The following is a 13,414-nucleotide window of genomic DNA, read 5'->3' on the forward strand; positions in this document are numbered from 1 at the left end:
CCAGGACTATTGGGGTTGATTTTTTGCGGGGGAACGATTGCTCTGTGTTTCTTTGGGGCTCCGGGTGGCTCTACTCTTCTCCATGGCCGAGGACAAAAACAATCCTGGGCATTTGGGAAGCCCCCCAAATGGCTGTAAATTGGTTGCCAAGTGCCCCAATCACGTGACGGCTGGGGGAGTCGTCAGAATTTTGAATCTGGGGTGTATGTAGCCCTGGGGAGGTTAGTTGTACCTCTGCAGTTTCGCTAACTGACCAGTCGTAAGTCAAGGACCACCTGGATTGATTTGTGGGGGGGGGAGAACAGTCCTTGAGCTGATCAAGGAAATAAGCATGAGAACTTCATCGTTTTCCTTGCATTTTCTGCCATTCCCCCCCCCCCAATATCCCCCAAAGGATACCAGGCACCCACATCCTTCCCCGGGAAGAAACCCTCCTGATTTTCACCTCCATTTATTACAAAATTCCAGGTGTGGCTTAGAAAAACAAACGGTCTTTGTAGAAAACGGGCCCTGAACAGAGTCCAGTAGAAAGATGCCCGTAAGGCCGAGGTGAGACCCCCAAAGCCTCTCTTCTCCCCCCCCCCAGGAAGAGGCAGCTGAGCTGGGGGGACGCCTGGGTCTTCTGCTGGGGCCACAGCACCCTGTGGAGGAACAGCCAAGGAACGCCGGATTCAGCCTGCAAGAGAGAACAGCAGAATTTGGTTTCCTGGCACTCTTGACTGCCTGCCTGAAGCGCAGACTGACTGCTCTCACAAACTTTCCACATGCCCCCCCCCCCCAAATCAGAGGCAACCAGGGTCTCTTCCCAGCCTGCCTTTCGGTGTCTCTCCAAATGGCTCACGTCTTCATGTTTTGAGCGTGCTCATTCTTCTTTTAAAAAACTTGGAGGACCCATGGACCTTTTTTCATGGCAACACACACACACACACGCACACAGGATGGCAAAGCAGGAGCAGTAGGGGGCGCTGGGTGAGAACTCAGCTGCCACCCTTCTGCACATCTGGCTGTTGTGCAAAGATAGAAGGCCAGCTGCCCTCTTCAAATGCAAGCCCTCTCCTGCATTGGCCCCCGAGTTTCTGGCAATGGGGTGGCTATGGGGTGGGTGGGTGCAGAGAGAGCTCCTACCTTGGGGCTGGGGTCCGATTGTGGCTCGTTCTTCGCCAGCCATGGCCAGGGCTCAGATCTTGACGCCGGTCCAGTCGTTGGCGTTCCTCCTCTCCTCGGCTGGGACCGCTAGCGGGGGGTCTGCGCAAAGCAAGGGGAGAGAGCAAGGAGCAGAAAGGGGAAGGGGGGTCGACATGAGCTAATCAGCGTAGCAAAGGAAGGAAATCCCCCCTGCCTCAATTGCAGTGTTTCTCAACCTTGTCCCTTTAAGACACGTGGACTTCAACTCCCAGAATTCCCCAGTCCACCTGTTCTTAAAAGGGCAAGGTTGACACACACTGCTCTGGAGAGATCCCTACTCCGTCCTCATGAGCAAATTCATCAAGTACTTGAGATACTTTTCTCTTGGCGCCTCTGGATAGGAGCCAATAAGCGTCGGGGAGGGTGGGGCAAGATTTGGGCAGAGGCTTCTGGCTGCCGACCACAACTGAGCCCCCTAATTGTGCCCCATTTTGCCACCTTTCTTGCCACAGTCGTTAATTGAATCCTCGCGGCTGTTAAGCCAGTCACACGCTTGAGAAGTGAATCTGGCTTCCCCCTTGACTTTGCTTGTCAGAAGGGGATCACGGGGCACACACACACACACACAGGGACACAGCAAGTGCCAAGCACTGGTTTTAAGTGTGAAAAATGGCTGGAGGTCCATTTTTTCAGCGCCATTGTAACTTAACGGTCATTGTAAACCAGTGTTTCCCAAACTTGACAATTTTAAGGCATGAGGACTTCAACTCCCAGAATTCCACAGCCAGCAACGCTGGCTGTGGAATTCTGGGAGTTGAAGTCCACATGCCTTAAAATTGTCAAGTTTGGGAAACACTGCTGTAAGCCAAGGAGGAGCCTGTCTTCCTTTACCTTCTTCTTCGGCTCCAGAGGTCTCGGGGTCCAGCCCGGCGCATCCGTGGTGGTGGTGGAGACTCGTCCTGGACCACCTCCTTCTCCGGGGGGACGACACCTCCTCCTCTGCCTCCTTGCCGGACGAAACGGGCCGTGCGCCTTTCTCACAGTCCTTGCCCAGCACTGCCGGGCTGTGGTCCCTCCTGGTCTGGCAGCTCTCCGCCTCCCACCCCTCATGTCTGGAGGCTGAGCAGGCGAGGGGCTGCGGGTGGCTGCCGTTGGTCTGCGAGTAGACATTGCTGACCTTGGCGGTCTTTTGCTCCTCTTGGCCGCTGTAGACCTTGTAGCGGATCATGAGGATGATGATGAAGACCATCACCGAGGCCACGATGATGCCCCCCACGATGATGATCATGGTGCCCCCCAGGAACTGGGTGTGCAGCGAGTGGCACTGCAGGCCGTCCCGCAGGGTGCTGAAGCGGAGGCAGCCGAGGCTCTGGGTGACCGTCAGCGAGGTCAGCCCGTCGTTGTAGATGGCCAAGACGCAGAGGTGGTAGTCCCGCCCGGCCGCCAGGTCCTTCACCAAGAAGCCCTTGCTCGTCGGAGGGATCATTCTGGGGGAAGAAAGACAGAAGAGCAGAGTTGAAAGGGACCTCGGAGGTCTTCTAGTCCAACCCTCTGCTCAAGCAGGAGACCTTATACCAGGGGTAGGCAACCTCGGCTCTTTTATGACTCATGGGCTTCAACTCCCAGAATTCCTGAGTCAGCATAGCTGAACCAGGAATTCTGGGTGTTGAAGTTCATGAGTCATAAAGAGCCGAGGTTGCCTACTCCTGCCCTATATCAAGAGTGCCCAACCTTGGGAACTTTAAGACTTGTGGAATTCAATTCCCAGAATTCCCCAGCCACCTTGGCACTCAAGTCCCCTCCACTCCTGTAAGGCCAGACCAAGATATCCAAGCAGCTGCCCCCTGCTCAAAGATTGGGGAGCTCCAGCCCCCTCCCAAGGCAGAACAGAACAGAACAGGAGAAATTGATTGAAGAATAGAATAGGAACAGAACAGAACAGAATAGAATAGGAGCTGGAAGGGACCTTGGAGGTCTTCTAGTCCAGCCCCCCGCTCAAGCAGGAGAACCTATACCATCTCAGACAGGTGATTGTCCAGTCTCTTCTTGAAAACCTCCAGTGAAAATTTCCTTCCTGAGCCTCCTTTCATATTCGCTTCCACCCGCCTGGAAGGTCCCCAGAGCCCATCCGGCTGATCCCGGCCCAGAGCCAGCCACTCTATTCTGCGCACGTCCCCAAACAGGGCGGGCAGAGAGTCTTCTGAAGGGGGCTTCCCACGGCCGTGACATGCTTCCCACCATCTTGGACTTCAAAGACCGGGAGGAAACTGTGCTAAGAGGCTTTCAGGCTGATCAGAGGCCGAGCTGCTTAAATGTCAACAAACTCACAGGGGGCTTCTGTCGAATGACGAGCCTCTTCTTTGCCCGGCACAAAGCAGAGCTGTCCCGCTCCGCAAGGGGGGCCGGGCCCTGCAGCTAGAGACCACCTTCCCGGTCCTCATTAAAGCTGCAAGACGTGTTTGCAAAGCAGCAGCAGAGCCGGGGAGGGGGGGGAAGGACCCGGCCCAGATGAAAGATGCCGCAGATTCCCTGGCACGGGGATCCAGCCTCTCAGGCCAAATCTGCCATTTGCAAGAGGTTTGCCAAGGAGGGAGGGTCCCAGGGCATCCCTGGGGGGGGGGAGGGTCTTCAGCCGAAGGACAGACGCACCACCCCTCTGCTTTGGGGGCTGTGAGACAATCCAGCACAATGGATGCAGCAGGCAGAACACAGGTGGTCCTCGACTTAAGCCGTTCATTTAGTGACCGTTCGGAGTTACAATGGGCACCGAAAAAAGTGAATTATGACCGTTTTTCACCCTTACGACTTGCAGCCTCCCCAGGGTCACCGGATCGGAACCCGGAGCCTTGGCAACTGGCTCGTGTTGATGATGGTCACCGTGTAATCACGTGATCCCCGTTTGCGCCCTCCTGACCGGCCAGGCCAAGGGGGAAAGCAGAAGCCCCTGGCGGGGTTTACTGGTTTAAGAACTGCGGTGAAAGGAAGGGCGTAGAATGGGGCAAAACTCGCTTATCAACCGTTTTGCTTAGCGACAGAAATGTAGGGCTCCACTGCGGTCGTAAGTCAAGGACCACCTCTAGAACATCCCCGGCCTGGTTTGTGACTCAGAAAGAGAAAACGCCTCTCTTTGTTTGTGGGACACCCTGTCCTTGAGACCCCCCCCCAGTTCTTGGAAAGGAAGGCACTTCCCTCAAACTCTGCCCCCTAAATCAGGGGGGGCAGGCAGCTGCTCTTCCTGAGCAAGGCAGCTCAGCAGCCTCGTAACCCCCCCTGCCATCTGTTCCTTACCCCCCCCCGTTTCTGAGCAGGGCCCCCCCCAGGCAAAGTCACAGAGACGTTGCAGAACCACCTGACCAGCATCGGTTCTCACAATCCTCAGCTCAGGGAAATGAGCCCTGCATGTTAACGTCTCCCCCCCTTTGTCCTTGAGCCCCCCTCCTCTCCTCAGGCAGAGCCAGGGGGGCAGTGCAGATGGCGTGGGCAGCCATCAGCGCCCCCCCAGAGACCCTCCCCACGCGGGATCCCAGAATCCTCTTGCTGGCCCTTCACCTCTTTCGGGAGGCTCCCCCCCTCCAGCCTTGGCGACACTGGAAGGAGCCTGAAGGACCCCCCCCCCCTTTGCCTGCCTGGTGCGGCTGCGGCTGGGATGGATAGATGCTGAGCCATCTCTCCTGCCTGCAGGGCCGGCCCCTCCCCGCACTGCCCCCTCCCCGCCCCCAGCTGACTCACAATAGGCATCAGGGAGTTCACCCTCCCCAGCCCCCCCCCTCCTGTGCTGGCTCTCACGCACACACCAAGGCTGCTCAAATGCTGCATCCTAAGTAGGTCACCCCACATTCCTTTCCTGCCAGCAGGCAGTGGATGCTGGGCCCGCTGCCAAAGGTGGGGTGGGGGGACCCAGAAGACCCCCTCGCCCAGAGAGCTTCCCCACCTCTTTGCAAAGCGGGAGAGCAATGCAGGGGGGGGGAGCGGAGAGGCTGGGATGGTTGGAGGGGGTGAAGTCAAGGAAGAAAAGCCCCAGGGAGGGGGCAGAGGGTCTCGGATCTTGCTTTCAGCCCCCCTCTTCTTGCAAGGCCAGCCCCTCCCGCCAGCAGGGCCTGGGCTCCCCCTGCCCGCTGGGTCCAGGGGCTCCTTCCCTGCCTGGGTCATCTAGCCTGACCCTCTTCTCAGAAGGGGCAGACGGCACAAAATGAGGCATAAGATTCAGTAAAGGGAAGCAGAACAAGGGTGAGGACAGTGATGGGGGGGGTGCCAGCCGCCCCCCCCCCCACTGCCTCCTTGCCCACAGAAGAGGGAAGGGCATAGTCCTTCCTTGAGTCCCACAGGATATATTTGCTGATTAGGTAAATTATGACCCTTTTTTGCACTTACAACTGTCGCAGCATCCCCGTGCCCCTGTGATCAAAATTCCAATGCTTAGCAACTGACTCATACTTACGACGGCTGCCGCGTGCCAGGCTCATGCGATCCCCTTTTGTGACCTTCCGACAAGCAGAGTCAATGGGGGAAGCCAGATTCACTTAACAACCTGGTTACTAACTTATCAACAGCAGTGATCCACTTAACACCTCTGGTGAGGAACGTCGTAAACTGGGGCAAAACTCGTTTAAGAATGGTCTCACCTAGCAACAGATATTTCGGGCTCAATTGTGGTTGTAAGTCAAGGACTACGTGTACCTAAGGACTGGAGGAGATGATGGGCCCCCAGTCCCATGGGCCCCACCCCTCGGCCTTGTCTTGCACTAACCTGGCACGAGCTGCCACTCCCCGTGGCCAACAGCTGAAGACCCCACCCCATATTGGGCTGGAGGAGACGGGAGCTGTGGTCCAGTACACTTGGGGGGGGGCAGAGCAGGGAAGGTGGGTCACTAGCAATGCCCAAGGTTATGGGATCATCCCTCGGGCCCCTTCCGGCTCTGGGTTCCAGACACGAACCATCCCAATGGAAGCAAATCACAGGGAAAGAGCTTTGCTCAGACTGGCTGGGAACTCCTGACCATCTTTGGAAATTTAATTGAAATTTTATCCCTGGAACGCAGCAGGTTTGAGTCCTCGGCAAAGGAGAAAAGGGAAGGAATCACCCCAGCCAGGAGCAACCCTGCTCAGGAGGTGGAATCTGATCCAGCTGTTTGGGGATCGGCAGGGAGTCTGCAAACCTCTCAAAAATGCTGGATTCCTGCTCATGTTTACTCGGCACCTTAGAAAGGAAAGAAAACAACATTTTGCATCCTGTTAAACACACACACACACACACACACACACACACACGCGCGCGCGCGCGCGCGCACACACACACACACACACGCACCCTGCCACGCCAGCCACCCCCTCCCCGGCATTCAGCAAGAAGGGGAAGCTGGTGCCACAACCTTTTTTTTTTTTTAAAGAAAAAATCATGCAAATTCCCTGTCTTTGGCATTAATTATCCTGCCTTTGGAGGCGGGAAAAAAAGCCTGTGTGCAGGGGGGGGGGGGGGCTCAGATTTGCTTCTCCAGAAAGAGGCCAGAGCCGAAAAGGAGCTGAGCGCTGGGCTGGCGCTGACATCCTGCCGGCTCCTCTGGGATTCTCCCAGCATTTCACTGTCAGGTCTGCATTCCTAACCAGGCGGGGAGGAATCTGACCTTCACGAAGGAAGGAAAGGGAAGGATTGGAAAGGCTGAGGAATTCAGCCAAGCTCCCCCCTCGCTTCTGCAGATCGGCCCCTCCAAGCTGGCTCAGGGCACCTGGAGCCCATCATCCCCTCCCAGTCCTTGGATATCAAGCTGTAATTTGTGCTTGCAGTAAAAATATCTACCTCATTGCAATTCTATGGCGACATAATATGGTGGTTTTTTTAGGGTTTTACCTTAGTTCAATATTTTATCTCTTGTATTGTACTGTCTACATACCTTATACAGCTAGTCCTCGATTTATGACCACAATTGAGCCCAAAATTTCTGTTGTTAACTGAGACATTGGTTAATTGAGTTTTGCCCCTTTCTTGCCACAGTTGTTAAGTGAATCACTGCAGTTGTTCAGCTAGTAACACAGCTGTTAAGTGAATCTGGCTGGGGAATTCTGGGAGTTGAAGTCCACAAGCCTTAAAGTTCCCAAGTTGGACACCCTTTTGCTACACCCTTTCAGATGAACGGTTGCCCCATCTCTTCTTAAAAATCCCCAGTGTGGAGCCCCCACAACGTCTGGAGGCAGGTTGTGGTCCCTCCGGTCACTGGGAGCTGACCTGGCCACTCCTTCCCCCGAGCCGAATGTGAAAGCCACTCCCAGCCCTGGAGGGGCTGCCCAGCGCTTGCTATCCCCTGGCGGCATATTGTCCCCCCCAACCTAAAGGCCTCCCAAGCGCTGCCACTGATGACCCAGCTCACCTGTACACCAAGTTGTCATCCGAGGAGCTGTTGTACTGGATCTGGTACATGCGGATGCCGGGGATGTGCCACTGGGGGTACCAGCGGATCAGGACGGAAGAGGAGGAGATTTCTGTGGCCACCACGCCCTTGTCCTGAGGGGGCCCCGTGTCGTTGGTGCCCAGAGGCAGGGTGGCCATGGCCGAGGTGAGGATGTCCGAAGGCCCCACGGCCTCGGGCACCTTGGGGGTGGTGGCATTGGAGAGCAGCGGCAGCAGGTTGACCACCAGCTCCACAGACGTGGTGGCTTCGCCGGCAGCATTGGAGGCGATACAGGTGAAGACCCCCGTGTCCTGGATGGCCGCGATCAGGATCTCCAGGGTGCCGTTGTCGTAGGAGGCAGTCCGCGAAGTGTTGGCCACCACTTTGCCTTCTGGGGAGACCCAGTGGATGGAGGGCTCCGGGTCGCCCACGCCGCGGCAGCGAAGGACCGCCCCCTCGCCCTCCATGACCACCAGGCGGCCCGTGTGACGTGTGATGACGGGCGGCTCGCAAATGAACTCTTCCTCGGGGATGGTCCAGAAGTACTTGCCCAGCAGGTCGCCGGGCGAGGCACAGGTCTCCAGGTCATCCTCCCTGGCCAGCCTCCGCAGCCAGAGCAGCTCGCAATTGCAGTGCAGGGGGTTGCCCCCCAGGCTGAGCACCAGGGAGGAAGGCGGGGAGCCCTTGGACTTGGCGTAGACCGGGATGCGCAGGAAGAGGGGGTCCGGCGGGATCTTCTTCAGCTTATTGGAGGTCATGTCCAGGCGGGCCAGCTTGAGCAGGTTGGTGAAGACCCCCTCGGGCACGAAGTCAATCAGGTTGTGGTCCAGGCTGAGGGAGTTGACGTTGTGCAGGCGGTGGATGGTATCCCAGGGGACCCGCACGAGGTTGTTGTAGGAGAGGTCCAGGTCCTCCAAGGTGCCCAGAAAGTCGTCGAAGGCCGCGGGAGAGATGTCCTGCAGCTGGTTGTTGCTGAGGATGAGATGACGCAGGTTGGGCAGCCCCTTCAGCTGCTCGCCCCCAATCAGGAGCAGCCGGTTGTTGTCCAGGTGCAGCGCCCGCAGGCTGCGCAGGTCGGCGAAGGCGTAGGGCAGGATGTGGCTGATGGTGTTGCGCGAGAGGGTGAGGTGTACCAGGCTAGTCATGTTGGAGAAGTCCTTCCGGCGGATGAGGGTGATGAAGTTGTCCGTCAGGCGCAGCTCCACCGTGCGCCTGTCAATCACGGTGGGCACGAAGAGGAGGCCGGTCTTGGTGCACAGGATGGCCAAGGAGGGCGAGAGGTTCTGGCAGATGCAGCGCTTGGGACACACCTGCGCTCGGGCCAGGTGGGCCAGGACCACCAGAAGGCACAGCAGGAGGCCCTCCATGGTGCTGGTCAGGGAGGGGGCTGCAAGGCAAAGGACGGGGAGAGGTTAGGAGGCGGCCTGCTCCGTGGGCTCCTCCAGAAGACGAGAAAGAGGGGTGACTCCTGATCTCCCCTGATGAAGCCTCCAGCTCAGGAATCTCCAAATTTGTACACTATAAATTTTGTGGAACTCCCCACTTGAAGACTTGTGGACTTCAACTCCCAGAATTCCCCAGCCACAGGTCTTAAAGTGGTCAAACTTGGACCCCCCTGCCTTAGGTGCTGATTTTGACAACCACGGAAATCTCTGGGTGGACGTGTCCCATCCTTTCTGAGGCCACAATAAATAAATTGAACCGAGGCCTCTGCACCCACCATCACCTTAGAAAGGTAGCGGGCGACAGCATTCCCCTTTGCCTCCCAGATATGTAGGGACTACATCCCCCATCATTCCCAGTCTTGACAGAATAACAGAGTTGGAAAGGACTCTGCAGGTCTTCTAGCTGGCTGGGGAATTCTGGGAGTTGAATAATATATATATACTACTACTATTACTATTATTATTTTCTGGGGTGCACTATCTATTCCCCCTATAAAATCCAGCCTCGCTTTCTCTTCTCCAAAGAAAACAGGTTCCCAGGTGATGAGATGAGCCGGCTGAGGCCCAGGGATGCGAAAGGAAAAAAATTACCATAAAGACAAAACCTTGCCGTCCAGCATCGTTGTAAACACCCAGCCAGAAAATGAATATTTCATGATCAAATACTTAGTGAGCAAACACAGGAGGAATGTAGTAAATATCTTTTATCAACTTAATTAATCTTAAATCTCCACATAAAGCTATATCGATTTCTCTTTTTCCAAAAGGTAAGCCCCCCAAATCCATAACCAAGAAACGGAATCGGAAGGCCGTTTAGTGGATTCTTCCGCTTATAAGCCCCCTCCTTTTTTTTTCCTGCCACTCCTAGACATTATATTGGAAATTCTGGGGAGGGGGAGTAGGAGGAGCTCGTTTCCACAGGGCAGCCCCTTGGGGTCTTCTCAATCTCTGCCTGGAGCCAGCCACTTTTTCCCTTTGCCATTTAAACAATAACGGAGCCAGGAAAAGAGAGAACGGGGGGGGGACCCTCCCCAGCTAATAAACTCAAGATTTAAATATGCCCACTACGCCAGAACCCTCTAAGTATACAAAGGAGAAAACAGCTTGTAGGGCTTCTCTTCTGTCACTTCTCACAGCAAAGCAATTGGAGGGGGGGCATCCCAAGTGTTAGCTAAGACCCCCCTCAGTCTGCAAAAAATCCAAGCCTGGGTAGCAAAGCTGAGAAAATGCCAACCGCTTGGAGGAACCAACAGCGGGCACCCAATCACCTGCTTAGACTTCCACCTGCGAGCAAGGAAGTTTATGAGGTTGCCGTTAATCTTTTCCATTGTCGTAAAGGCACAGCAACATTCCTTGACAGCAGAACAGGCAAGGAGGACGTGACTCTGGCTGGCAGAAGTCCAGGCCTCAACTGATAAATCCTCTAGTTCAGGCGTTCTCAACCTTGGCAACTTTAAGACTTGTGGACTTCAACTCCCAGAATTCCTCAGCCAGCAAAGCTGGCTGAGGAATTCTGGGAGTTGAAGTCCACAAGTCTTAAAGTTGCCAAGGTTGAGAACCCCTGCTCTAGTTCAGGACTCTCCAAATCTGGCCATTTTTAAGATTTGTGGACTTCAACTCCCAGGATTCCTCACTTTAAGACTTAAGGACTTCAACTCCCAGAATTCCCCAGCCAGCTAGAAGACCTGCAGAGTCCTTTCCAACTCTGTTATTCTGTCAAGACTGGGAACGATGAGGATGTAGTCCCTACATATCTGGGAGGCAAAGGGGAATGCTGTCGCCCGCTACCTTTCTAAGGTGATGGTGGGTGCAGAGGCCTCGGTTCAATTTATTTATTGTGGCCTCAGAAAGGATGGGACACGTCCACCCAGAGATTTCCGTGGTTGTCAAAATCAGCACCTAAGGCAGGGGGGTCCAAGCTTGACCACTTTAAGACCTGTGGCTGGGGAATTCTGGGAGTTGAAGTCCACAAGTCTTAAAATGGCCAAGCTTGGACACCCCTGATTTAGGGCTTCATAGAAGCTGGGCAGTGACGTCCCTCAGCCTTCTCCAGCCGCTAATGCTGGCTGCAAATTAGAACGATTGCTATTAGGGTATTAACTAATGAGGTCATTTATAGTGGCTTATTGCCTATAGATTTCAGCCTCTTATTAAATATTTCAGCGTTTGGGCACATTGTCAAAACTCAATATGGATCCTAGAGTAAGTTTTAATGGAGGCAACGGTGTCAATTAGAAATCCTGCCTGTAACTGGAGCTGCAGCTGGCTTTGAAAAATGCAGTTCTAGAAGAAAAATAGGAGGGCCCCTCTACAAATTAAATTAGCAATTAGCATTCTCATTGCTGGAAATGGCAGATTAATCGTTTTACAATTCGGCTGGTCAAAGTGATGATTAAAAGCTGAGCTCAGCTGGCTGTATCAATAAGCAATTTCTTTACATGTTCAAACCGCTTCGCGTGTTCTTGAACGGTTTCAGTTGGGAACTGCAAAGTGTCCAAAATTCTCATCACAGACAGTCCTCAACTTACAACACTTCATTTAGTGAGTGTTCAAAGTTACAATGGCAATAAAAAAAATGACTGATGATCATTTTTCATGCAGCCTCCCCGGGGTCACGTGATCTAAATTCAGACGCTTGGCAACTGACTCATATTTACGACGGTCGCAGCATCCCGGGGTCACGTGATCCCCTTTTGTAACCTTCTGACAAACAAAGTCAGTGGGGAAGAAGCCAGATTCACTTAACAACTGTGGCAAGAACGATTGTAAAATGGGGCAAAACTCACTTAGCTGTCTTGCTTAGCAACAGAAATTTTGGGCTCAGTTATCGTCATAAGTCGAAGACTATCTGCATTGCTTTTCGAGGAGAAATTTTTTTTGCTGAAATGCTCTAAGTTACTTAAAGATTTCAAGGAAACATTCAGAACAGGATGTTTCTCACCATTACACCGTACTGCCCCTGGAATAAGGAAAGTAGGAAGGCCTCTGAGAACGTGTCAAGTACCTTTGCAGAAAAAGCAAGAAGAGGTGCCTTCCTGGAGTGGTGGAGCTCAACAGCGCTTGCAAACCCAGTGATGCTTCGCCTGCATTTTCAAGCTCTGGGGCCTCCCTTCTTTCTTTCAGAATTAGCTTCTTCCAGTTCTTATTTACACACAGCTGAATCGTGGAACTAAGTTGCAGTGCTGGAGCGTGCACTGTGCAGCAATTTGTCTCACTAATAGAGAAAGTGACGTGGAGCCCCCAAGAAGCCTTAAGCTGGAAGGAAAGGAAAAGTACATTGGAAAGGCAGACGCCAGAGTTGAGGAGGCATTTTTCACACCGAACATCTGGGACGGGCAAACTTTCAGCAGCCCAGGACGAGGGCATCATTCAGAATGGAATACAGAATAACAGAGTCGGAAGGGATCTTAGAGGTCTTCTAGTCCTACCCCCTACTCAAGCAGGAGACCCTAGACCATTCCAGACAGCTGGCTGTCCAGTCTCTTCTTAAAAGCCTCCCATGATGGAACGCGCGCGGCTTCTGGAGGCAAGTCGTTCCTCTGGTTAATTGTCCTCTCTGCCAGGAAATTTCTCCTTAATTCTAGGCTAGATCACTCTATGATAACATATGAAAGAGGCCAGACTACCAATTGCTTTGTTTTGTTCTTCTTGAGGGCCTTTTGGGGGGGCTCGACGCTCATGCTGCTCATCTCCTCCGGGCTTCTCCGCTGAAGCCCAAAGTCAAGGGCTGTTCAGGGCTCTGGGCAGACCCTGCCCCAGCTTTGCCAAGTGACTTGCTTTGAAACCTCCATGCCGCGACGTAGGGCAGAAGGCTCCAAAGCTGGCAACTCAAAGACCTCCAAACATTCAAAGGAATGTTTGTTGAGTAGTTTATATTTCTGTTCTATTGAACTAAACGAGGCGTGGAGGCAGGATTTCAAGATCAGGAGCTGAAAAGCCCGGCAACTTTCGGTAGGGGATGGTGCTAGTCCTTTAGGTGGGACAAACGCCAGCTTCCATCATCCCTGGCCAATCAGCGAAGAGCAGGAGAAGCAGGGAAGTCCACTCAACAGCTGGAGAGTCACAGGCTGCCCAGCTGAGGATGCAGGTTGCACAGCCGCAAAGCTGAGTCCAAGGGACACGAAATGCAGCCCCTGGTTCCCTGCCCTGAATCCAACTGGACTCTTCCTACAGCGCAGGCGCCTGCGTTCCTGACCCCCCCCACCTCATCCACCAGCAGAATGAATGTCGGGATATCCGCAGCATCTAGGATCCGATGACTCGCACCAAGAACAGGGGGCTGGGGGCAGCGATATTCCCCTCCCCAAAGGAGAAACTTGGTTGTTCTGCTCTTTAGCTTCTCTCTAGAGCAGAGTTTCTCAACCTGGGTGACTCTTAAGGCTTGTGGACTTCAATTCCCAGAATTCCCCAAGTCAGCTAGGCAATCCTAATGCATCATGCAAAGGATGTAAATTAGAGACA

At 54.0% G+C, this 13,414-nt stretch overlaps 1 protein-coding gene across 7 annotated transcripts in view; it reads right to left on the bottom strand.

Moving 5' to 3' along the window:
• Positions 1-556: 556 nt before the first annotated feature.
• The window catches only part of LOC120316471 (leucine-rich repeat and fibronectin type III domain-containing protein 1-like protein), a 29,380-nt gene continuing 16,522 nt past the window's right edge, over positions 557-13,414 (bottom strand). For 4 of the 7 annotated variants that reach the window (XM_039362120.1, XM_039362121.1, XM_039362122.1 and 1 more), the window contains 5 exons: positions 11,958-12,208; positions 7,488-8,895; positions 2,017-2,612; positions 1,126-1,245; positions 557-676 (listed from right to left, as the gene is read on the bottom strand). In XM_039362120.1, the coding sequence (XP_039218054.1) occupies positions 1,178-1,245; positions 2,017-2,612; positions 7,488-8,875 (2,052 nt within the window). In that variant the 5' untranslated portion in view covers positions 8,876-8,895; positions 11,958-12,208 and the 3' untranslated portion in view covers positions 557-676; positions 1,126-1,177. Of the gene's footprint in view, positions 677-1,125; positions 1,246-2,016; positions 2,613-6,206; positions 6,323-7,487; positions 8,896-11,957; positions 12,209-13,414 lie in introns of those variants that run through there. The other 3 variants (XM_039362123.1, XM_039362124.1, XM_039362125.1) reach the window with 3 other exon arrangements.

Source organism: Crotalus tigris, unplaced genomic scaffold, assembly GCF_016545835.1.
Source record: "Crotalus tigris isolate CLP2741 ecotype Arizona unplaced genomic scaffold, ASM1654583v1 scf7180000019364.2947544272:3078424, whole genome shotgun sequence".
NCBI lineage: Eukaryota > Metazoa > Chordata > Lepidosauria > Squamata > Viperidae > Crotalus > Crotalus tigris.